The following is a 26520-nucleotide window of genomic DNA, read 5'->3' on the forward strand; positions in this document are numbered from 1 at the left end:
CAGGCATCGAGGAAACCCTCACCCTTTCGGGGTGTGGGAGCCGTGATCCCACCGGTTACGGTGGTCCCTCCGGCTCTGCCTCAGCCTCCCTCTCCCGTCGAGCCGGGTATTGTTACCCCTGGTCTCCGGGCAGAACTGGACCGGCTGGTCCAGGAGGCCATCGAGAAAGCGATGCAAAGATTCCAACCTCCATTGGCACCGTCTCCGGCACCGATTCCGGCACCGCCACCGGCATCGACCCCGGCACCGACTCAGCCACCGAGGAAGGAACCGACCACCGAACCTTTGGTGGAAGCGCTGGCACCGCTACTACAACGTATGGAGGCACTTGTACATGCCCTCCCATCGATAATTCCAGTAGCACCGACAGCGCCATCGTCTCCAACTGGATTTTCATCGGCGGGAGAAACACCGTTCCTGATTCCCCCCTTCCGGGGTGGTCCCATCGGTGCCTTCTCGAATATCTCCACCGATTTATCCTTTGGCTCCATCGGTTCCAAGACCGGCACCGACTCCATCGGCAGCACCGAAACCCTCGATGCCGTTCCCAGTACCGATTGTACCACCGGTTCCTCCAAGGTTTCCTTCGATGCCTTCGGATCCTCAACCAGGTCCATCGGGGCTTCAACCCCCAAGTGATCCCTATGATACCTGGGGTGATGATACATCTTCTGACACAGATTTACCATCACCGCCTTCTCCTACAGAGAGTAGAAAAAGATCTCCTCCAGAGGATCTCTCCTTTATTAATTTTGTAAAGGAGATGTCCGAAATTGTACCTTTTCAGCTGCAATCTGAGACCGATGACAGACACCAGATGATGGAACTGCTTCAATTTTTGGACGCTCCAAAAATCATCGCTTCCATCCCCATTCACCAGGTGTTTCTCGATCTCTTAAAGAAAAACTGGGAATCTCCTTCATCTGTATCACCAGTTAACAAGAAGGCTGACTCCACATACCTCGTCCAGTCAGCACCAGGCTTTCAAAAGCCTCAACTGGATCATCGCTCTGTTGTGGTGGAGTCCGCACAAAGAAAAGCCAAGCGTCTCAAGCCACACTCCTCCACTCCGCCGGTCAAGGACAATAAATTCCTAGACAGTGTGGGACGGAAAGTGTACCATGGAGCTATGCTGATTTCTCGCATAGCCTCATATCAACTCTACATGATGCAATATAACAGAGCCATCCTTAAACAGATGCAAGATTTTGCTGACACATTACCTGACCAATACCAGCCACAGCTTCAGGCCCTTCTTAATAAAGGATTTGAAGCGGGGAAGCACGAGATCAGAACGGCTTATGACATCTTCGATGCCTCCACAAAGGTTTCAGCTACTGCCATCTCGGCCAGACGTTGGGCTTGGTTAAAATCATCCAACCTTCGCCCAGAGGTCCAGGATCGTTTAGCGGATTTACCCTGCTTAGGGGACAATTTGTTTGGAGAACAAATTCAGCAAATAGTAGCTGAATTGAAAGATCACCACGAGACGTTGAAACAACTTTCTTCTGTTCCGTCTGAGGTTTCCTCCAGACAACCACTTAAGAAGGACTCTAAGAAGTCGTTCTTTCGGCCACGCCGTTACTACCCTCCATCGGCCAGGCCTCGTCCAGCTCGATCCTCTACTAGGCCTCAGCCGCGTCAGCCTAGGAAACAAAGGCCTACTGTAGCCCCTCCTCCTGGGCCTGCGGTTGGCCTTTGACTCCCCTGTAGGGAACACATGCCAAACCCCTCTTCCAGACATTCCTGTAGGAGGTCAACTGTACCATTTTCTACAACCTTGGTTGCAGATCACCTCAGATCAGTGGGTGCTAACAATTATCGCACAGGGTTACCACCTCAACTTCATAACTCTTCCGGCAGACTCCCCGCCTCTTCAAGCGTGGAGTCTATCCACCCATTTGGCTCAATTACAACAGGAAGTGTCTCTTCTTCTGAAATCAAATGCTATAGAACCCGTTCCTCCCTCTCAACGAGGCAAGGGATTCTATTCCAGATACTTCCTAATACCAAAGAAATCAGGGGGACTACGTCCCATTTTGGACCTTCGAGCCCTCAACAAATACCTTCAAAAAGAGAAGTTCAAAATGGTAACCCTAGGCGCGCTGCTCCCTCTGCTACAAAGAGGGGATTGGCTGTGCTCTCTCGACCTCAAGGACGCTTATACCCACATTGCGATCACACAATCCCATCGCAAATATCTGCGGTTTCTCGTAGGCCACGACCATTATCAATACCGTGTCCTACCTTTCGGTCTGGCTTCTGCCCCACGAGTCTTTACCAAATGCCTCGTAGTGGTAGAAGCATTCTTAAGGAAGGAAGGTGTCCACGTCTACCCCTACCTGGACGATTGGCTAATCAGGGCCTCCACCCAACAGATAGCTCAATCCTCCCTAAAATTGACAATTCAAACACTCCTTTCCTTAGGGTTTCTTGTCAATTACGAGAAATCTTGCTTAGTCCCGTCTCAAACCTTATTCTTCATTGGAGCAGACTTGGACACCTTACAAGCAAAGGCTTACCTTCCTCTTCAGAGGGTCCACACCCTAATGTCCCTGGCTCGCCAGCTCCAGTCTCAGAACACTGCCACGGCTCGCCAGTTCCTCATTCTCCTAGGACACATGGCATCCTCGGTTCAAGTCACTCCCATGACCCGACTAGCCATGAGAGTACACAATGGACTCTACAACACCAATGGATTCAAGCTTTTCAGCCTCTGTCCTCCATAGTCACAGTCACACAAGCGCTGCGCCTATCCTTAACCTGGTGGACGACTCAGGTCAACCTCCTTCAGGGCTTACCTTTTCTTCCACCGGACCCGCAAGTAATCCTAACCACCGACGCTTCTCACATCGGTTGGGGAGCCCATGTGGACGACTTTCAAACCCAAGGGTTATGGTCCAAAGAGGAAGCCGAACACCAGATCAATTTCCTGGAACTTCGAGCAATCCGCTATGCGCTCCGCACCTTCAAAGATCATCTCGTTCGTCAGATAATCTTAATCCAGACGGACAACCAAGTGGCCATGTGGTACATAAACAAGCAGGGAGGCACAGGCTCCTTCCTTCTGTGTCAGGAAGCTGTGCAGATCTGGGCGGAAGCCCTCTCCCACTCCATGTACCTCAGGGCCACTTACCTACCGGGAGTAGACAATGTATTGGCAGACCAGCTGAGCCGTGTCTTCCACCCACACGAGTGGTCACTCGATCCTCTGGTAGCGACCTCTCTGTTTCGCAAGTGGGGTTCTCCCCGCATAGACCTCTTTGCGTCCCCTCAGAACCACAAAGTGGACGATTACTGCTCTCTCATTCGGAGCAACCACTCTCGGCCGAGGGATGCATTCTCCCTCAAGTGGACAACCGGTCTGCTCTATGCATTCCCTCCACTCCCTCTTGTGTCAAAGACTCTCGTGAAGCTACGCCAGGACGGAGGAACCATGATCCTGATAGCACCTTACTGGCCACGCCAAGTATGGTTTCCAATACTCCAGGATCTCTCCATCCGCAGGCACATTCCTCTGGGAAAGGACCCGCATCTGCTCACTCAAAACGACGGATGCCTCCTCCATCCCAACCTCCAAGCCTTGTCCCTGACGGCATGGATGTTGAAAGGTTAGTCCTTCAACCATTTAACCTTTCAGATTCCGTTTCTCGAGTCCTGATAGCTTCACGAAAGCCTTCCACAAGAAAGTCTTACTCATACAAATGGAAAAGGTACACATCATGGTGCACTTCTCAGTCCCTTGATCCCCTTTCCTGTCCAATCTCCAAATTCTTGGACTATTTATGGCATCTCTCTGAATCAGGTCTTAAAACCTCTTCTATCAGAATGCATGTCAGTGCGGTAGCCGCCTTCCATAAGGGTATTGGGGGTAATCCTATTTCAGTGCAACCCCTAGTAACACGCTTTCTTAAGGGATTACTCCATCTAAAGCCACCCTTGCGTCCTCCGGCCCCATCCTGGGACCTTAACCTGGTTCTTGGTCGTCTAATGAAACCTCCTTTCGAACCTCTGCACTCCTGTGACTTGAAATATCTCACTTGGAAAGTGTTATTCCTTTTGGCTGTTACTTCAGCTCGCAGGGTTAGTGAATTACAGGCCCTAGTTACCTATCCGCCTTACACTAAGCTCCTGCAGGACCGGGCGGTACTCCACACTCACCCTAAATTTTTACCTAAGGTAGTTTCGGAGTTTCATATCAATCAATCTATCGTACTACCTATCTTTTTTCCCAGGCCCCACTCCAACTCTGGAGAGCAGACCCTGCATACCCTAGACTGTAAACGGGCTCTAGCTTTTTACCTAGACCGTGCAGTTGCTCACAGGAAGAGCACTCAATTATTTGTCTCTTTCCATCCTAACAAGTTAGGACAACCTGTGGGTAAGCAGGCTCTTTCTTCCTGGTTGGCGGACTGCATTTCTTTTTGCTATGAGCAAGCTGGCATTCCTTTTCAAGACCGTGTTAAAGCACACTCTGTGAGGGCCATGGCGACGTCAGTGGCACACCTTCGTTCGGTGCCGCTTCCTGACATCTGCAAAGCTGCAACCTGGAGTTCTCTCCATACCTTTGCAGCCCACTATTGTTTGGACAAAGCTGGAAGACAGGACTCCATCTTCGGCCAATCTGTCTTGCGTAACCTTTTTCCAACTTGATGTACCAACACCCTTCCACCTTCCCGGTAGGGTGCGGATGCCCTTTCCCAAATTTTTCCTCAGTTGTTGTGCCTGCTGCACACCGTTGGGTACATTTGGTGCAAGTCGGGACATCCTCAGCTCGGTACTCACCCATTTGTGAGGACAACCATCCTGCTTGTCCTGTGAGAAAGCAAATGTTGCTTACCTGATGTAACAGGTGTTCTCACAGGACAGCAGGATGTTAGTCCTCACGAAACCCGCCCGCCTCCCCGCGGTGTTGGGTTCGTTTTATTTTTACTTTCTAGGCACTGCCTGTAGCTTTGGAAATCAGACTGAAGGGAGACCCCTGCTGGCTGCAGGGTCAGTGCCTTGCTGGGCATGCCCAGTAGGGGCCAGTCAAAGTTCTGTTAAACTTTGACAGAAGTTTTCCGTGGTGGGCTCCATCCTCGATGTCACCCATTTGTGAGGACTAACATCCTGCTGTCCTGTGAGAACACCTGTTACATCAGGTAAGCAACATTTGCTTTCTCCTCCCTTTGCATTTTTTTTCAGCTGATATTGGAGGATTCTTTAAGAACCCAAGCACGGAACTGCTAGTGCGCTGGTACCAGATGGGGGCGTATCAGCCTTTCTTTCGTGCACACGCCCACCTGGACACCACCCGCAGGGAGCCCTGGCTCTTTGGAGAGGAAAATAAGCAACTGATCCGGGATGCTATTCGCCAGCGCTATGCACTGCTTCCTTACTGGTACACCCTCTTCTACCAGAGCTACCGCACTGGCGAGCCCGTTATGAGGTGAGATATGTGGGGGGGATGGGAGTGGGTACAGGCACGCAGGGCGAAGCGACCAGCAGTGGGTGAAAGGGGGAATGGACACATGGGGAGGGAAGACAGGGAAGGGAACATGGGCACAAGGGGAGAGGAGACCAACAAAAGCTGGGGGAGGGGGTGGGAGGGGAAACCATAGACAGGCACACACGAGGAGAGGAGTCCACCCGTGGAAGGAAATGGTGTGAAACCGCAGAAAGGGGTGGGGAGGGGGACGGGGGAAGAGGGTTTATGGCTGTATAATTTATACATAAGGTGCTAGTTCTCTGGTTCAGGCTGTAGCACTGCTCTCTACAGCTCTCCCCATCCATTGGGTTTGGTTAGGTCTCGATGCCTCATGGAGGTGTTGTGCTTCTGCCTGGGGAGGAGTAAGGGAAAGATGGGGGTGGCTGCTGTGGCAATTTCTGCAGCCAGGGTTCACCTCGACGGAGGCTTGGAAGGCGGTGCAGCAAAGATTTACGGCGGGTGAAAATAACGAAAAGATGAAAAAACTGCAAACCATATTTCAGGATGAATACCCTCCATTAAGGGCTTTTCTCCGAGGACAAGCAGGATGGCAGTCCTCACGCACGGGTGACATCATAAGATGGAGCCCGGCACAGAGAACCTATGTCAGAGTTTCTGGAATGTTAACTGAGCCTCTCTGAGCATTTCCAGTATGTCCTTATACCACGCACCCATGCAGGGTCCCCTCAGTCTCTCGTGGTGTTTTCCACAGAGCCTTGCGCTCATGGATAATTGAGTCTTTCTCTCTCTCTCTCTCTCTCTCTGTGTTTTTTTGTGGGGGGGGGGGGGGGGGGGGGTTTAAATTATTTATGATTTTTCATAATTACCAAAACTCAATTTTGCAAAATCAGAAACCTATGGAGATACATTTGGTTATTCTTTAAAACAAAAAAAGAAATCAGTCACCATGAAGAAAACTCTCCATTTAACCAAAATAACAATATAGTATTATAATATGATGATCCAATTAATTATAGAGACATATACAACACAATAAATTAGAAATAATAAGGCATAGACGTGGCTATCAGCTGCATTATTTCATTAAATATCTATGGGAGAAGAAGTGGTGGGTGACTTTGATGCCAGAAACATTTTAAGCTGTTCCACACTGAAAAATATGTAAACTTCCTCCCCCCTTCTCAACATACACTTACAAGGAAATTTTAATTTGAAGTTAAACCCCAAGGAAATTATTTGTTGGCATAGAGCTAAGAAACCTCTGCGCTTAAGTTGTGTAGTTGGGGAGAGGTCTGGGAAAATTTTGACATTATCATTCATAAAGGAGAGAGGAAATTTTCAAAAATAATTTTTTAATATATTTTGGACATCAACCGCGATCCAAGATGGCGACACGCTGTGGTAGAAGCGAGTTGTAGTCCCACTGCCTCCTTGAATTTACCTGTTTTCCTGGCTCAAATGCTGCCGAAAAGGAAGGGGAAGATAAGGGTATATCCCTCCATTCCCCCACCGTCTTCAAGTATGCAGCAGGAAATTATTGGTTTCCTAAGCACATCAGCTACAACTCCACGAATTGAGGAGCCCATTGTGCTTGATACGGAGAGAGCCATGCTCGCACCGGAGGAGATTTCGTTGAGCCCAGACCTGAGACAAGCCCTGACGCAGAGAGCAGGGCTGTTGCAACACGGAGCGCTGAATGAGGGGACTGCTTCCGGGATCGCAGAGCAAACATCGTTGACTGCAGCTGCTTATGCAGAGTTGTCTACAGCGGTCGCCCCAGAGGACCCGAACGGCGTTGGAACATCGAGAACTGGGCTGGCAGAAGGGGCTCTGGGGATGAGTACAGCAGGGAATAACCTGCAAATTCTTCAATCCCCCCCAGTGTTTAAACCCCTAGTGATCCCAGACTGTCCTGAAGTTGTCACTATGGCTGAGCTATGGGACCTAATGGCGGGAATGGCGAGTGCCTTGAATAATTGGAGTAAAAAAGTGGAGTGTTTGGCTTTACAAAACACTCAATCTTCAACTGTTCTGCAAACAAAAATTGAGGATATTTCCTCTAAAGTTTCGCTTCTTGAACTGAAGGAGAAAGAAAATTTAAATTTAAAGTAACTGAGGTTAAAGATCGGGATGCCATTGCCAGAAGAGTAGAAGCACTGGAAAATGCTTCTAGACACTTAAATATAAGGATCTTGAATTTTCCTAGAGTTTTAGGAGCGACGCCTTATGTTACATTGAAAAGGTTTCTTCAGGAAGCTTTGGGTTTTGAAGATGGAAACTCACCAGCAATTAATAAATGTTATTTTCTTCCTAAAGTAATGGCAACATTATTATGCGGAGAAAATCGCAAAAGCCAATAATGATCCTGCTGTACTATTTAATATAGTTAAAACATTAACAGCAGATCGTACCTCGACTAATTCAGAAATTACAAACGAAACTTGTAACCAAATTGCAAACTTTTTTCAAGGAAAAATTGAAACAATAACTCAAGAATTCAGCAACCTGCCGTATCCCAATTGTGAACAGAAAGCCTTTAATGCAGAATGGTCTGAGTTTCAGGCAATTTCTTCGGACATTATACAAAAAATTGTGAGAAAACAAAAGGTTTCAAATTCACCTTTTAATTCTTGTCCAGGTTCATTGTTTAAGGGCATCATTGAGAATTATCCTGATTATATATGCCAAACTCTTAACCAGTCATTAGAATCGGGGAAATTCCCAGATGTGCTAAAACAAACCTCAGTATTGCCTATATTGAAGAATAACTCACCCATTTTCGGAATTCTCAAATTTGAGACCTATAGCCTCCTTATCATCCTTAGCAAAAACTCTGGAATCCGTTGTTTTATTCCAGCTAAAAGATTACTTGAATGAACACAGTATTTTAAACCCAAATCAACACGGATTTCGTAAGGGCTATTCCACGGAAACTCTTCTCTTTTCATCCTTCAATATGTTTTTAAGAGGTTTTGACTCCTACACAGACTATTTGGTAATCTTTATGGATATCTCGGCAGCATTTGACACTTTGGACCATAAAATTTTACTATCCATTTTACATTATATAGGACTTCGTTCCACAGTATTGAATTGGTTTAAAAGTTTTCTTGAACACCGTCATTGTCAAATTAACATAGGTTCTCATTTTTCTTACCATTATTCCCAACCTAAGGTGTACCTCAGGGTTCTTCTTTATCACCAATATTATTCAATATCTACCTGCTTCCTTTGTGTCATATTCTTTCATCATTAAATGTACAGTATAAAATCTACGCTGATGATATTCAACTCTTTGTACCGTATAAATCTTCTTGGGCAGAAACCTTGGCTATGGTGCAGTTATACATAAGTACCATCGAAAAATGGATGGCTCATAACCGTTTAAAACTTAACAAAAAGAAAACAGAAATTTTGCTACTGAGCTTTATATCGAATTCTAATAATGCTCCTCCTGCAAATATTAAGCTGGGTAAAGATATCATCCAAATCACCAAAATCGCCCGGAACCTGGGAGTCTGGATCGATTCAAATGTATCACTTTCACAACACATTTTTAAGGTTGTGAAAAATTCATTTTTTAAATTACATGTGGTAAAAAGATTAAGACTTTATGTATTTTTTAATGACTTTAGATCAGTCTTGCAAGCTTTAATTCTTTCCGGTATAGACTATTGCAATGGTTTATATTTAGGTTTACCCGAATCCTCCATTAAGCCACTTCAAGTTATTCAAAATTCTGCCGCTAGATCACTTACAGCTACACCGATGAGGCAACATATCTCTCCAGTTTTACAGAAGTTAACTGGCTGCCGGTAAAATACTGAATAAAATATAAGATTCTTAATCTTATTCACTCATTACTAAACAATATTGATTCTATTTGGCTTTGTTCTGAACTTAGAATTTATAAACCTTCTAGGGATCTTAGATCAATAGGAAAAAATCTTCTGGAAGTCCCCTCAGTAAAAAAGGCCGTCTTAAACGTCACCAGGCAAAGAGCGTTTTCAGTTGCGGGATCTATAATGTGGAATGCCTTGCCTGATCCCTTAAGACAAATTTACAATAAAAAAGAATTTAAAAAAGCTCTAAAAACTCATTTTTTCAAAGAAGCTTTCGGTAATCTAGATACTGCTTAGATTTCTAGGTATGTTAGTCGCTCATCTGTTGCTGTAATCAAATAGGTTTCTGTAAACTGTTATGCTTTAACTTCTATTTATAAATTAATTGTTAGTTATTTTTATTCTTATTTTTATTTTTGTTGGATATTGATCATGATGTTTTAATGTAATTTTATTCTTTTGGGTTTTTTTTTAGTTTCATTTGTGTTTTCCATTTAATTTATGTTATTCTTTAATTTTTATTTTTGAAAATATTGTAAACCGCTTCGGTCATTTCTTGCATTTGGTGAAACGGTATATAAATGTATTAAATAAATAAATAAGTAGATTAAACCTGTAAGAGAATCTAATGGAAATCTTAGAAAGTTCAACTTCAGAAATTTTGGACAGAAATACTCTTTTGGTTTCATTAATATCAACATTTTTTGCGGGTTTTCATTGTTTTTCCAGCGAGTTCCTGTCATCAACCTGGGATACCTTAATCTTTATCTCCTTAGTCGTCTGAGCCAGGTTTTTTGACGTTACGGTAAGTTTTCTTTCGCTAATGTCTCTGGGGCAGCTGTGCCATCAGTGCCCACTGGACATCGTTGGTTGCCACCATAGAGTTTGATCTGTCATCCTTTTATTTCGTGCCCATATGTCCTTGTCCGGTTTCATGCCTTGCTTCCGGTGCTTGAGGACCATTTCTATCACGGATCCCCATTATCGATGGGTCCTCTGCCTGGGGGCATTGCATGACATCTGGGGCTGCAGCAAATGCACCAAGATAATCCCTAAAGGATATGAGATCTGACTCAGTAAGATGGAGTGACTCTTTGGGTCGGAAAAGGCTGGTCCATCAACATCAGCATCATCGGCATTGTGGAGCCATGGAATTGCACCGATGGACACAGAGGCATCAACTTAGAGGGATATGTCGGTTCCATCGAAGCCAATGGCTGTCAGGACCCAGAGACGGACCATCGTCCACCTCCCCCAGGTCGAAGATATTATCGTCTTCGACCTTGGCACCAAGAAAGGACTGAGCTGATCGTTGAGGGGAGCCAAAGAAGCATCAACATTTGTCCCCTTCAATACACGGTGCCGAGCGCAGGGATGCACCAGCTTTGGCTGCGATGCCCCCAAAGCGTGTCCTTGGCGAGGACCGCCAATTCTCCAGCGATGCCCAGGGTTTGTGACTGTCTTCAACAGCTCCAGTGCCCACCACTGATCCCCTCCTCTCTGTTCTGAAGAGGATGTGGTCACTTCTCCTGGATCCTAGTCAGTACTGGCAATGACAATCTTTGAGAAGGAGTTGGAGAAGCACATACAGATAGCCATGGAGAAGGCGATGCCTAGGTGTCGTGGCACTGATGACCGCAGAACCGGCATGTCCCTTCTTGAGCTGCTGTTGGAAACCCTGCACATGTTCATTGGTGCCTTACCAACACAGCAGGTGTCGATTCCTGTGGCAGCACAGATACTTGGTGGAACAACAGAGACACCACCGACTGATCTGGTTCACAGCTCCTAGGAGGAGGAAGCTCATCCAGAGACCACACTAGTACCAGTGTCCAAGCCCCCACAGACAGCAGAGCCAGTAACCATACCACTGGCTGGAGGCAGAGTGCCCACGGCCCTGTCCCGTCATCGGAAGGTGAGGACGAGGGCCTGCTATGACCCCTGGAGGGATGACACCTCTAGAAAGATGTCCAAAACCTAGGGAAGCAGATTAGACATGTGGCAAAGGCCTTTTCAGAAGTATTACCTGTTCAAGGAAAGGGGAAGGAATGGCTGTGCCATATAGATAACTTCAATATCTGGCTCAAAACATGGTGTAAAGCAAGTGGTTTTAGTTACATTGGTGGCTGGGGCCATGTATGGAGCAGTAAAATCTTATACTGTAAAGGTGGTCTACATTTGTCCTGGGCCAGAAAAAGAATGCTAAGGGAGAAATTCAGAGCATACGTTATCAGGCAATTAAACTAGAAGCCGGGGGTGGCAAGAGGTGGCCAATGAAATTGCCATGTTACCCCCAAGTAATACAGGAATTGGGAGAAGAAAACAATAAAATCAGTCGGTTCAAGATGGCAGAAAAGATGACTAGGAAGAACAGCAATCCTAGGGAAAAGAGTTGGAAAGCTATGACCACAAATGCTCGTAATCTGGGCAATAAAATCCCAGACTTGCAGGCCTTAATAGTGGAATCTGACTTGGACATAGTTGCTGTTACAGAGACCTGGTTCACTGAGTCTCATGATTGGGATACGGCCATCCCTGGCTACTTGATAAGGAAGGAAAGAAAAGGGGGAGGAGTTGCTCTTTATGTCAAAAACAATATCCAAGCAACAGAATTGTAAGAGACATGGGGTAGAGAAGAAGTATTATGGACAGTCTTTAAAAAAAAAAAAAAAAAAAAAAAAAAGATGGTGTATCCATATTATTGGTGTGATCTACAGGCCTCCAACTCAAATAGAACTAGACAAAGATCTGGTTCAAGACATTCAAAAGGTGGGAAAGAAGGGAGAACTTGATGCTTGTTGGAGATTTTAATCTGCTGGATGTAGACTGGAGAATCCCTTCTGCAGAATCTTACCGGAAGTAGAGAGATAGAGGATGCCCTGCAAGAGGCTCTGTTCAAATAAACGATAATGGAATCCACGAGGGAGGGAGTTATCCTCGATCTAGTGCTCACTAAAGGGGATAATGTCTCTAATGTCCAAGTGGGTGCCCACCTGAGCACCAATGATCATCAAACGGTATGGTTTGATATCACAAATAGAATACAGAGATGTCACACAAAGACTTGAGTTTTGAATTTCAAAATTATGGTCTTTTGTTAAATGGGGGCATACCTGGAGATAGAACTAGAAAATTGGCAGAAAATGAGAAAAGTGAAACAGTGGGCCAAACTAAAAGGAGAAATTACAAAGGCAACAAATCCATATGTTAGAAAAGTAAACAAAAGTAAGAGGAATAAGAAACCGATCTGGTTCTCAAAGGAGGTGGCTGAAAAAATAAAGGCAAAAAGAACAGCATTCAATGATCCCAAAAAAAGGAACACAGGGAAGCATATCTGGTGAAACTGAGGGAGATGAAAAAAGAAATCAAGAAAGCTAAAGGTTAGGCGGAAGAAAGGATTACCAAAGAGATAAAGTGATGTGACAAAACATTTTCCAGATACAACAGAGAAAGGAGAAAGGTCCGAAGTGGTTTAGTGAAATTGGAAAGTGACTAAGATCAATGTGTGGAGAGCAACGAAGAAATGGCAGAAATATTAAACAAATACTTCAGCTCAGTGTTCACTAAAGAAGACTCTGGAGAAGGTCCATCACTGGTTGACAAAACCGTAGATGGGGGTGGAGTAGACTAAACTCCATTTATAGAAGAGAATGTTTGAGAAGAGCTAGGAAAACTGAAAGTCGACAAAGTCATAGGGCTGGATACTGAGGGAGCTCAGAGATGTGCTGGCAAGTTTGCTGAAAGACCTGTTCAATAAATCACTGGAAATGGGAGTGGTTCTGCAAGATTGGAGAAGAGCGGTGGTGGTCCCAATTCACAAGAGTGGGAGCAGAGAGGAGGCTAGAAACTACAGGCTGGTTAGTCTCACCTTGGTGGTGGGAAAATTATTGGAGACGCTGCTGAAGGAAAGGATAGTGAACTATCTACAATCTGGTGAGTTGCTCGACCCACGCAGCATGGATTCACCAGGGAAGGTCCTGTCAGACAAATCTGATAGATTTTTTTTGATTTGGTGACCAGAGAATTGAATCGGGGAAGAGCACTCAATGTGATTTACTTGGATTTTAGTAAAGCTTTTGATACGGTCCTGCATAGGAGACTCATGAACAAAATAAGAAGCTTGGGAGTGGGTGCCAATGTAGTGGCGTGGATTGCAAATGGGTTGACTGACAGACAGCATGTAATGGTAAATGGAGCCTACTCTGAAGAAAGAATGGTTTTAAGTGGAGTGCCACAAGGATCAGTGTTGGGACCAGTTATGTTCAACATCTTTGTGAGTGACATTGCGGAAGGAATAGAAATTAATGTCTATTTGAGGATGATGCTAAGATCTGCAACAGAGTGGATACTCCTGAAGGAGTAGAGAAAATGAAAAGTGATTTAAGAAAGTTTTGAGGACTGGTCAAGAATTTAGCAGCTGGGATTCAGTGCCAAGAAGTGCAGAGTCACACATCTGGGGTGCAGTAATCCAAAAGAGCCGTATGTGATGGGTAGTGAAAAGGATAATGTGCACGGACTGGGAGAGGAACCTTGGTGTGATGGTGTCTGGTAATCTGAAGGTGGTGAAGCAATGTGACAAGGTGATAGCTAAAGCTAGAAGAATGCTTAGCTGCATAGAGAGAGGAATAACTAATAAGAAAAAGGAGGTGGTGATGCCCTTGTACATGTCTTTGGTGAGGCCTTACCTTGAGTACTGATTCAGTACTGGAGCCCATACCTCAAAAAGGATAAAGACAAGATGGAAGCAGTCTGAAAACAGTGACCAAAATGGTGTGGGGTCAGCATCAGAAGATTTATGAGGAAAGACTGAAGGATCTGACTATATATACCCTGGAAGAGAGGTGCAAGGGAGATTTGATATAGACCTTCAGATACCTGAAAGGTTTTAATGATGCACAATTGTTAAACATTTTCCATTGGAAAGAAATCAATAGAACTAGGGGTCATGAAATATTTCTTCACGGAGAGGGTGGTGGATGCCTAGAATGCCCTTCTGGAGTAAGTGGTGAAGACGAAAACCATTAAAGCATTCAAAGGGCCATGGTATAAATACTGTTGAACCCTAAAGGAGTGGCCTCAGAGGGAATGGAGGCAGGCTGCGCGGCTCGGCGCACACAGGCTGCCGATTTTGCGCAGCCTTGTTTGCGCCGGTTGTGCGAACAAAAGTACGCGTGAGCGTACTTTTTTAAAATCTGCCACTTAGTGTTTAATTTTTCCGTGGGACTATTCCTACATGTACATGTACATGTTCCAGAACCCGCATGTTAACCAATGCACTCTCATTTTAATCTCAACACCCCCTTCCTAACTCTCCTTTTATCTCTGGCATGTTATAATCTGCTCCCAAATACACTCTCATATCCCTAGATGAGAGCCATAGACACCCTCTGATCCTGTTTTTTTCTTGCCTCTGCTTTCATTCAAGCTCTTGGCACTTCATCATCATCTATCATCCTCTCTCCCCTTTCTGCATCCTCTCACCCTTTTCTGCAACCTGCCCAAACCGTCTAAGATAATTGATTGCTTATTTTCATAGCCCTTTATTGCTTTGTAACTCAAATTGTATGATATTTTGTAATCTCTTATACTGTGTTACTCAATGTTTTTGCTATGTAACTCAAATTGTACGATATTACGTAATATCTCATACTAGATTACTCAAGTTCTTTAGTTATTTTTTGTTCTATGTAATTGCTCATAGTTCCTTAGACATTTTTTGTTCTATGAAATTGCATACAAGCAAGTCTGTTGTTTCATTGTAAACCGGTTTGATTTGCATCTAATGCAAGAAGATCGGTATATAAAAGCCAAAAATAAATAAATAAATAAAATAAAGGCTAAAGGATGAAAATGAAGAAAAGAGTGCATGGGGGTAACTTGACCGGTGTGGCAGTTACTACCCTTAACCAATAAACCTTGATACTGTTGATGCAACTCCACATTGCTCTCTATTTCAACAGCAAGGGGTAAAGGGGAATTAGATTCAGACAGCAACCAAGTGGCCTGACTTTTACAGTCTGTGAAAATAAACATGGGGGTAACCTGCACAGTGCAGCAGATCCTACTATAAGCTTGCTGAGTAGACTGAATGGACAATTTGGTCCTTTTCTGCTATCGTTTCTATGATACATCGCAGGGTCTCCCTCAGAACTCTCCTGCCGCTGACGGAAGAAAGTCTCCTTCGGAAGTCCTCTTTTTCGCAGGATTTGTCCGGGAGATGGCGGAGACTATCCCATTTCAATTGCAAATGGAAGAGGATATCTGGCACAAAATGCCTCCCAAGGAAATCATGGCAGTCCCAGTGCACCACATCCTTGTGGAGTTACTGTTGAGGATGTGGGAACATCTCCTCTCAGTTCCTCCTATCAACAGGAAGGCAGATATGCTTTATCTTGTCCAAAAGGCTATTTTGATAGGCATCACCTACCACACCAGTCATTGAATCAATTTTCAAGAAGGCCAAGGCACTCGTGCCCATTCAACGGCACCACCGGGGAAGGATCAGAGGGCCATGGTCGCTCTTGGGAGAAAGGTATTTCAAGGCGCTATGCTCATTTCCCGCTTAGTGGCCTACCAGTTGTACATGAGCCAGTATATGTGGGACATTTTGAAACAGGTGCAGGGGGTGACTGAGCAGCTGCCTCAGCAGCAGCAAGATACCCTTGAATCAGTGGTGCAGAAAACACACGTTCCGAGCGACCTATTATGTTTTCGAAACGACATCGAGGGTCTCTGCAGCTGGAATCAGCACCTGTAGACTCGCATAGCTGAGGGCATCTGATCTCCAACAGGAGGTGCAGGACAGACTTGCTCACATGCCATGCATCGGAGAGAGTCTCTTTGGAGATAAGAGTGAAGAACGCAGTGGCTCAAATGCTTGAAAATAATGCACCATTTCAGCAGCTCTCCACTGCCACCCAGGACCCGCCCTCCTCTGCTAGGAGATCTTCAAGGTTGGGCCAGAGGAGGCCTTTCTTCTGCCTGAGCAGAGGGCCCCGAAGCCTCAGCCAATGTCCCAGTCAAATCCCAGGATGGAGTTTTGACTGAATCATAGGGAACATAGTTATTTCCTCTGTACCAAAGACGTTTGATCCCGTGGTCAGGGAAGGCTGTGGTTCTACGTGAACAAGTGGCCCCTTGTAACCTCCAACCAATGGGTTCTATCCATCGTCTAAGGTATAAATTCAACCTTTTGAGTACCCTTCCAATTTGCTCCCCCCCCCGAGTCCTTATCAGGGACTGGTAGCACATCAGGAAGTACTACTCGCAGAACTCTCCTCCCTCTTAATGCCAGAGCGGTCACACCCATCCCACCAGGGGAAAGAGGGCAAGATTCTACTACCGGTACTTCTGTTTCCAAAGAAAACAGACCTAAGGGCCTTGAACAAATTTCTCCAGAAGGAAAATTTCAAGATGGTTTCCCTAGGCACCATGATCCCTTAGTTGCAAAAAAAGGGACTGTCTATACTACCTTGATCTAAAGGTTCATCCATATTGAGATCTTCCATGGTCATTGGAAGTATTTCCGATTTGTGGTAGGAAATCAGCATGTCCAATATTGTGTGTTGCCACTTAGGCTAGCATCCGCCCCTCGTGTCTTCACAAAATATCTTGCCATGGTGGTGGCACACCTGCACAGACTATGAATCTGTTTTCTTGTATCTAGACAACTGACTGGTCAAGAGCGCATATCTCAGGCAGGGGCCATTCACTCAACCATCCAGGTCCCATCTCAACCTGTCTTCTGCATTGCCTGCGTCATCGGAGCCTTGCTAGACACAGCTCAGGCCAAGGCCTTTCTGCCACGCTTGAGGACCGTCAAATTGATGTCCATCACAGCAGAGATTCAAGTGAGCCAGCAGGTATCAGGCTGACATGTTGAGATTGTTGGGCATATGGCTGCAACAGTACATGTCACTCCCCGGGGCATGCTTGCACATGTGATGAGCCCAGTGGATGCTGCGGTCCCAGTGGTGCAAAGCTTATCAGGGTCTTTGGGACAATATCCGAGTCACTGTGTCCCTCCGGGACTCCTTGTCCTGGTGGCAAGACAATTCCAATCTGGAATTCCAAAGTCCTCAGGTTCAGATTGTCCTAATTATGGATATGTTCACTCTTGGCTGGGGAGCTCATGATGATGGGCTCAGTACCCAGGGCCTTTGGCCCGTCCGGGAACAGTTGTGCCAAACCAACTTCCTGGAGCTCCAAGAATTTAGGTACTCTCTGTGGGCTTTTGGAGACTGGCTGTACAACAAAATTGTGTTATTTCAAACCAACAACAAGTAGCAATGTGGTACATCAACAAGCAGGAAGGCACAAGCTCAAATCTCCTGTGTTGGGAACAGTCCAGATTTGGTCAGGGGCTCTCTCCTAGGGGATGGTGCTCAAGGCCACATATCTGACTGGAAAGTAGAACGCATTAGCAGACAGAGTCGTTCCTTCTGACCCCACGAATGGTCTCTGTATCAAAGGATGGTGAATTGGATCTTCTACCTGTGGCCTAGCCTGGAGATGGATTTGTTCACTGTATGTTGGAACAGGAAGATTACTCAGTTCTGTTCGCTGTACAGGTCATACAGCAAGCCAGCATCTGATGCCTTTGCTTGCCATTGGGTCGAGGGCTTTCTTTATGCATATCCTCCAGCTCCACTGGTGTTGAAGACTTTGTTGGAGCTTCGTGAGGGGAAAGGGACTATGATCCTCATAGCCCCTCAATGACTGAGACAGATCTGATTTCCACTCCTTCGGGCGATGTCCATCAGGAAACCGATCAAACTTGGGACTTCCCCAGATCTCATTACCCAGGATCACAGCTGGTTGCAGCATCCCAACTTCCAGGCCTTGTCATTCACTGCCAGGATATATTGAGAGGCTGTTCCTACAACCGCTCAATCTCTCAAAAGATGTGTCTCGGGTTCTGGTGGCTTCCAGAGAGCCTTCCACTAGAAAGCCCCTATACACTGAAGTGAACGAGGTTTTCAGTGTGGTGTGAGCAAGAGGCCTTAGATCCCTTCTCCTGCTGCACACAAAAGCTGCTTGAATATCTTCTACACTTCTCGGAGACTGGTCTGAACCTTGTTAGTGTTCACTTGAGTGCGATTGGCGCATACCTCCATGTTGTAGAAGGTAAGCCAATCTCTGTACAGCTTATAGTTGTACGATTTATGTGAGGTCTGCTTCAGTTAAAGCCGCCCCTGCGGCCTCACGCAGCGTCCTGAGTTCCTCAGCGTGGTTTTAGCCCAGCTAATACAAGCTCCCTTTGAGTCGCTGTGCTCCTGTGACCTAAAGTACCTGACCTGGAAGGTCATATTTTTGGTGGCGGTCGATTCAGCTCACAGGGTCAGTGATCTCCAGGCCTTAGTGACTTATCCACTTATATGAAGTTTTTGCACAATAGGGGTGGTCTTATGCCCGCACCCTAAATTCCTACCTAAGGTGGTGTTGGACTTCCATCTTAACCAGTCCATTGTTCTGCTATTGTTTTTTCCCAGGCCCTATTTGCACCAAAGTGAACAAGCCCTGTATAGTTTGGACTGCAAGTGAGCCTTGGCCTTCTATCTGGAGCAGACAAAAGCCCATAGACAGTTCACCCAGATTTTTATTTCTTTTGATCCAAACAATTTGGGATGCTTTCTGATTGGGATGTTATGCCCAAGCGGGAATGTATCTTGGTGGCCATGTCAAGGCTCACTCTGTTTGAGCCATGGCAGTGTTGGTGGCCCACATGTAAGCAGTTCTCATGGAGAAGCTCTGTAGAGTTGCTACATGGAGTTCTCATCTCACTATTGTCTGGATAGGTTTGACCAATCTGTCCTTCGGAATCTGTTTGAGGCGTAGAGCCAAACTCTTTTCCCTCCTAGGGCCTGATCTTTCCATTTAGGCTGCTCCCACCCCCCTTCCTGTTATTAGCAAAGGGGTAGATTTTCAGATGAGCGCGAACAGCCTACTTTTGTTTGCGCTCCAGGCGCAAACAAAAGTACGCTGGATTTTAGTAGATACGCGCGTAGTCGCGCGTATCGGCTAAAATCCTGGATCGGCGCGCGCAAGGCTATCGATTTCGTATAGCCTGCGCGCGCCGAGCCGCGCAGCCTACCCCCGTTCCCTCCTAGGCCGCTCCGAAATCGGAGCGGCCTAGAAGGGAACTTTCCTTTGCCCTCCCCTCACCTTCCCCTCCCTTCCCCTACCTAACCCCCCCGCCCGGCCCTGTCTAAACCCCCATCCTACCTTTGTCGGGGGATTTACGCCTCCCGGAGGGAGGCGTAAATCCCCGCGCGCCAGCGGGCCTGCTGCGCGCCGGGCCGCGACCTGGGGGCGGGTACGGAGGGCGCGGCCACGCCCCCGGGCCGTAGCCACGCCCCATACCCGCCCCCAAAACGCTGCCGACACGCCCCCGGAACGCCGCGACGACCGGGCCCGCCCCCGACACGCCCCGACACGCCCCCCTCCGAGAACCCCGGGACTTACGCGAGTCCCGGGGCTCTGCGCGCGCCGGGAGGCCTATGTAAAATAGGCTTCCCGGCGCGCAGGGCCCTGCTCGCCTAAATCCGCCCGGTTTTGGGCGGATTTAGGCGAGCAGGGCTCTGAAAATCTACCCCAAAGCTTGTTGTGTTATGCTTGTTTGCACCTGTTTGTTGGCCCCTTTGTTTGTTTGGGGGGGTTGCCTGTAGCTAGGGATTCACCCGTGTGTGAGGACTGCCATCCTGCTTGTCCTCAGAGAAAGCAGAGGTGCTCACCTATAAATAGGTGTTCTCTGAGGACAACATGATGTCAGTCCTCACGAAACCCTGCATGGACGTATGGTATATTGCATGCGTGAGCATGCTCAGAGAGGTTCTGTCAAAGTTCTAGAAACTTTGACATAGGTTTTCTGTCCTGGGCTGCAACGCTTGATGTCACCCATGTGAGGACTGATGTCCTCTTGTCCTCGGAGAACACTTGTTACAGGTAAGCAACTCTGCTTTCTCTTAGAGAACCTTGAAGCCTTTAATAGTTTTTTCACTCATTCTCGCTCTTTCAGGCCCCTCTGGGTAGAGTACCCTGATGACATCCTTACCTTTAACATTGATGACCAGTTCTTACTGGGTAAGTCTGTCCTGCATGTTCATAGCTTCTTATGATTATATGGAAGGAAGACCAGAGGTCCCCTGATTTCCTTGGTGTGAGAGGAAGCCTGCTTTGCATGTGCTGAGAGTGCAAAGGTCCCTAGTCCTGTGTGTGTATGGATCTCCTGTGATCTCTAACGTCCAACGGGTCTATTTCTTGGAGCTTAGTGTATCTCAACATCCCGACTGGGGCCTCACCATGTTTTGCCATTTTGTCTGAGGTTGTAAGGAAACTGGGATCTGTGCAACTTTCTTAGGGGAAAGCTCTTAGAGGAAGAGGTAATGTTATGGCCCCTGCACTGGGATGAGAGGGCTTCCTCTGAATCCTGCCCTAATGATGGCTTTGTTTTCAGGATCTGCATTGCTGGTGCATCCAGTCAGCGAACAGGGAGCCCGTGGGGTGCAGGTGTACCTTCCAGGGAATGGGGAGGTGAGTCTAGTGTCCCATTTTCTATGATATTGTATAGGGCCTTATTCTCCTTAGACCTCTGCTCGCAATTTTGCAACATCCGTTTCTGTTCATACCCCAGATCAGTCCAGACAAATGGGTTTTGCATCCCCAGCAGTAGATGCAGGCAGAGAACAAAAACTGTGAGGCACTGCTACATAACTGAGAGTGCCACCTGCAATCCCTCAGTATTTCTCTGTCTCCACAGATGGTAGAGGTGCAGATCTGCAGTCTGTGAGAGTGTAGAAAAAAAAAAAAAAGAAAAACAGGAGAGAGTGAATAGTTTTGAGAGAGAGAATATTTGGTTACAGGAGTGCTTCCTGAGGTGTTAGGCATCTTCGTGGGCCATCCCACAAGTGGAGGCGGATGAGTGGGGGATTTGTAATCCCTGACCTGTCTCAGCCCCTGGAGAAACTAAAAGCCAGGGGATCTGGCTCCTTCTTTCCCTCCGAGGTCTTCTCCCCCTTACTGCTGGCCAAGCACAGGAATAGGGAAGTATTGGCTTTCCTGTAGTTGGTGCTGTTTCTTCTAGTGCTGTGCCTTTAAAAAAAAAAAAGGTTTGATAAAGCAGATACGAGTGAGAAGGACCGGCCAGGTGGCAGTTTTTCAGTGGCAGGAGCAGCTAGCTGTGAGGGGAGAGGAATTGCTGGGCCCTCGTTAGCTCCCAGGGATCGGGGCTGCTCGGGGTGAGTGACTAGCGTTGCTGGACAGGCCCTATTGGAGTGTGGCAGTCGGGATAATCGTGTCACATCCACTCTAATATGGCACTGACTGCGGAACGCAGGAGAGCCTTTCGGGACGTCAGAGTGAGACACGACCACCTCAACGCGGCCGTGCTTTGTTCTGCTTGTGCTTTGGGAGGGGAAGGACCCTTCGCTGAGGCTGCTACTGCATGAAGAGTCACTAGATCAGCTGGGCCTGTTGCAGAGGCTCCTAGTGGGGCTGAAAGGGGCAGCATACATATCTGCTTCATGTAGCAAGAAGCAAAGAGCGTTCAGATAGCCCAGGGACTATCCCCCACCCGCTGCTTCCCATGATCATGTCAGAGGAGCATGGGAATGAAAGGGGGATCCTGAGGAGGACGCCGCAGATATGGATGGTTTCTTCACGGAGTTTGTTCTGCTCCTTAATAAGGCCTTTTTGGCCAAGAAGGGGACAGGAGGGAAGTGGCCCCTGGCCTACAAGTCACAACCTCCTGCTAAGAGGGTTAAGGTGGCTCTATCAGGAGGAGCTGGAGGCCTTCTTGTTGCCTGGATTTTGCTCATTCTTTGGGAGAAGGCAAGGGGGACCTCAGGGATTTGGAGGATTCGGAAGACCCGCAGGAGGATGTGGATCCAGATTCTAGGGATGATACTGGAAATGATCCCGTGGATACTGTTAAGTGGTGATCCAGATGTGGTCAGGATTTGCTGGACCCGGAGGAGATTCAGGTCATGGAAAGGGTTGACCTGAGGGTTGACCAGCTATTCTGGATGGAGGACTTGTGGCCTCTTATTCCGCAGGTCCTGGAGGAATTAAGGATTAAGGTTGACCAGGAGTCCGATATTGAAGGGGTGGACCCAATTCTGGATAGACTACAGGGATCACCAAAGGCCTATCCTTTGATCAAAAAGGTGAAGAAGTTGGTGGTCCGGGAGTGGGATACTCCCGAAGCAGGCCTTAATGTGGCCAGGGCAGTGGCGAAGTTGTATCTGCTGATAGAGGAGACCTTGGAGCTTTTAGTGCTTCCCAAGGTGGATGCTTCGGTCTCCATGGTAACCAAGAAGACAACCATCCCAGTGGCGGGGTTGGCTGCCTTGAAGGATGTGCAGGACAGGAAACTGGAGTTGTTTGAAGTGTTGGCCTTGAGTCTTAGAGTTACGATCTGTGGTAACCTGATGCAGAGGGCCTGCTTGCTCTGGGTGCAAAAGGCTCATGATAAGGAGTCTCACCTGGTGGGCAATGCCCAGCAGGCGGCACAATTGGTAGCCGGGGTGGCCTATGCGGCGGATGCTCTGTATGATCTGGTTCGGATGTGGTTGCATAATTGGTAGGTGGATGTGTGGTTGAAATCACAGCTGTGCAACCTTTTCAAGGGAAACATTTCGGAGACGATCTGGAACAGTTGATGAAGCAGTTGGAGTTGAAGGGGAACAAGTTACTGGAGGTTAAGAAGAATTCCAAGAAATCCTTCCACTCCTGTTCCTGTTTTCAGGATATGTGGAGGTTTCGGGCCGGCAAGAGTTTTTCAGCTTCAGGTCAGAAACAAGGCTTGGGAAAGTAGCACTCCTTTCAGGGCTCCCTTAGACCTCCTCAGGGTTGCTTCCGGTCAGGGGATTGGAGGAGGAAAGTCTTCACAATGATGCCAGGCCGATCCACTCATCCGTGGAAGCAGTAGGGGGAAGATTGACCCGTTTTTACGAAGAGTGGACCAAGATCACATCGGGCCATTGGGTCCTGGAGCTGATAAAAGATGGTTATGCCTTAGAATTTTCTCTTCCAGTCACAGGGTCCTTCATGATGCCCCATGTGCATCCTGAAGCATGCAAGAGGCAGTTCGGGTTATGTAGTAATGGTTACGAAGACTAGACACGATTGTGCCATTACTGCAGGAGCAAAGGAAGTATTTGATTTATTTTGCTGTTCCCAAGAAAGAGGGTACCTTTCAGCCCATTCTAGATTTCCAAAAGATCAATTTGGCACTGCAAATTCCGCGTTTTTATATGGAGATGTAATAACAGTAGTCTGCAGAGGAGACAATGCAACAACGGTAGCGAATATCAATCATCAGGGCAGGAAGAAAAGTTGTGCTGTGGTGCTGGAAGCCCAGGAGCGTTTTGTCTGGGCGGAGCAGAATCAGGAAGGAATAGTGGCGTCGCATGTCACCAGAGTGGACAATGTGTAAGCAGATTTTCTGAGCAAGCAAAAGTTGGACTCCAGGGAATGGGAGTTATCCCCGGAGGCATTGGACCTCATTCATACCAGGTGGGGCAGTCCCCAGCTGGATCTGATGGCGTCACGAGGCAATGCCAAAATGCCGTGGTTTTTTAGTTGCAGGTGGAAGGTTAGATCCAAGGGGACAGACGCTCTGGTTTTTCCTTGGCCAACGGAGATCCTGCTGTACGTTTCCTCCTTTGCCTCTTGTAGGTTGTGTATTGTGCCACATAGAACATCAGCTAGGGAGGGTTGTTCTGGTGGTGCTGGGGTGGCTGCAACGTCTGTGGTTTGTGGATCTCGTGTATCTCTCAATAAGAACATAAGAAATTGCCATGGTGGGTCAGACCAAGGGTCCATCAAGCCCAGCATCCGGTTTCCAACAGAGGCCAAAACCAGGCCACAAGAACCTGGTGAGCTTCACTCATTGGATATTTGTCAGATTCTGTTGTGATAACTTAAGGTCACTAACAGTTTTTGTCGGTTGGATCTCCTTTTTTTTCTTGTTCAGTGGGGCAAAGAAAGGAAGTGTACGGTATCTAAGGCCATGATTGCTTATTGGTTGAAGGAGGCTATTTTTTTCGGCCTATCTCTGTAGAGGTCGAAAGGTCCCTGAGGGGTTGTGAGCGCATTCTACTAGGGCGCAAGCAGCCTCCTGGGTGGCGTTTCAATTGATGTCGTCTCAGGAGATCTGTAGGGCTGGACATGGTCTTTGCTTCAGTCTTTCACCAGGCATTACCGGTTGGATAGTCATGCGCCAGAAGAGGCCACTTCTGGGGAGAGTGAGTTACAGTCAGGTCTTTCGGGATCCCATCCAGTGTAGGGGAGCTTGGGTACATCCCACTTGTTTGGACTGATCTGGGGTATGAACAGGAAAGGAAAATTGGTTCTTATCTGCTAATTTTCGTTCCTGGAATACAACAGATCAGTCCAGATGCCCATCCATCCCCTTGATTCCGAAAGACTGTTTTGGTGGTAATTTCTTCAGATTTGATATGTGTTTATATGTTGAACCTAATGGTTTGAAGGGATTTTTATTCCTTGTTGGAAGCAAGGGCTCCAGTTAAGCGGACTCTACCCCGGGGTTTGTCTGTTCACCCTGAAAGGGGGGAAAAAGAGTTTTTGGCTCTATTCTGGCATTGGGTACAGGTCAATACTGAGGGACTGCAGGTGGTACACTTGGTTATGTAGCAGTGTCTCAAAGTTTTTGTTCCTCCTTCATCTGCTGGTAGGGATGCAAAACCTACTTGTTTGGACTGATCTGTGGTATTCCAGGAACGAAAATTAGCAGGTAAGAACCAATTTTTCTTTTCCTCCTTCCTCTCTCCAGTGCTTATTCATGACATTCATGTGGCTGTGGTGGGCATTTCCTGGCATTCCTCTTTCCTGACTCACCTTTCCACTCTCTTGCAGGTTTGGTACGATGTTCATACCAATCAGAAATACATGGCTTCTCAGACTATGTATGTACCTGTCACTTTGAGCAGTGTAAGTATATGCTCCGGGGCTTCATGGCCACTCTTGTCTGAGGATGTCCTCAGCTACTTGTTGACCACTGTTCTGTTCTTTTCCAGCTCCCTGTGTACCAGAGAGGTGGGAGCATCGTGCCACGGAAGGATCGTGTTCGAAGGTCCTCGGAATGCATGCATAATGATCCCTTCACGCTGTATGTGGCACTGAGTCTCAAGGTCTGTGCAGGGGTCTTGTAATTGGCATGCGCATGGGGGGGGGGGGGGGGGAATGGGAGACAGGAGAATAACACAGAGCTTAGTGAGAAACAAGGACTGAGTGTTCTGTGTTGTATCTGCATGGTCAGGTGTGCAATTACGTGCTGGTCTTATTCAGAAATCATTTAACCCCCTCTCCTTTCATCAATAAGCGAGGGGCATTGCTGCTTTTGGCCATGGAGAAGGAAAGACAATTGGACACATTATAAAGCCATTTAATATATATGACAAAATAATGTATAAAACATTTTGAAAATAACATCAGAAATGCCTTGCTGGGTCACACCAAAGGGTCCATCAAGCTCAACATTCTCTTCTTCGACAGTGGCCAGTCTGGGCCACAAATACCTGACAGAAACTATGAATTTCTTAGCGTTTAGCCAAATGGACTCAGGACCAATGGGTTATGCTCCCCTGCCAGCAGATGGAGACTGAGGCAGATTTCAAAGCTGATGTCATCCTCATACACCCTGCAGTGACCTCAGTCCTTCAGTATTTCTCCGTCTCAAGCAGATGTGGACATATTTTCCCTCTGGGGATTGCTGTACCTTTTGGAAGAAGAAATTCTACTTTTAAATTGGAGAAAAGACTGAGTCCTGCTCTCCTGCGGTGATACTTAAAGGTCCCTCCCCAAGTTGAGAATTCCTGAGGTGATTTCCAAGATCCCTCAGAGGTGGGCCTTGGTCCGGTAGCCAGATCCCGGCGTGGACTTTGCTTATGCAGCTGAAAGGCAGCGGGTGCAGGAAGCCAAGCGCGGCGGTGATGGCCAATGCCCCACCCCCACTCACAGCTGAAGACAGTCTCTGTACTCAGCTGGGAAGCGCTGAATTGAGATTTCCTCTCAATTCAGAGACATTGGAGAGGTTTCTGTAAGACTTCCTTCGGACTCCTTGCTTGGCGCACTGTACTGACGTGATTCCCGTTCCTATTGGAGGTAAGGGGAAGTCGGCTTCCGAGAAGGTTGAGCGGACCCCTGGTGGGCTAGGCCTTGCTTTAAGCTTGGTCGGCACACTGTGTGGTAGGCTGCAGCGGCGCCATCTTATGCTCATTTTTGTGC

The 26520-nt window shown here is 47.2% G+C and overlaps 1 protein-coding gene across 2 annotated transcripts in view; it reads left to right on the top strand.

The window, feature by feature from the left end:
- Positions 1 to 26520, top strand: part of GANAB (glucosidase II alpha subunit) — a 127095-nt gene that overhangs the window by 74655 nt on the left and 25920 nt on the right. For both annotated transcript variants that reach the window (XM_029614863.1, XM_029614864.1), the window contains 5 exons: positions 5188 to 5431; positions 20291 to 20355; positions 20729 to 20805; positions 25150 to 25224; positions 25311 to 25424. In XM_029614863.1, coding sequence (XP_029470723.1) covers positions 5188 to 5431; positions 20291 to 20355; positions 20729 to 20805; positions 25150 to 25224; positions 25311 to 25424 — 575 coding nt within the window. The remainder of the gene's footprint in view (positions 1 to 5187; positions 5432 to 20290; positions 20356 to 20728; positions 20806 to 25149; positions 25225 to 25310; positions 25425 to 26520) is intronic.

The sequence above is a fragment of the Rhinatrema bivittatum genome, chromosome 8, assembly GCF_901001135.1.
Source record: "Rhinatrema bivittatum chromosome 8, aRhiBiv1.1, whole genome shotgun sequence".
NCBI lineage: Eukaryota > Metazoa > Chordata > Amphibia > Gymnophiona > Rhinatrematidae > Rhinatrema > Rhinatrema bivittatum.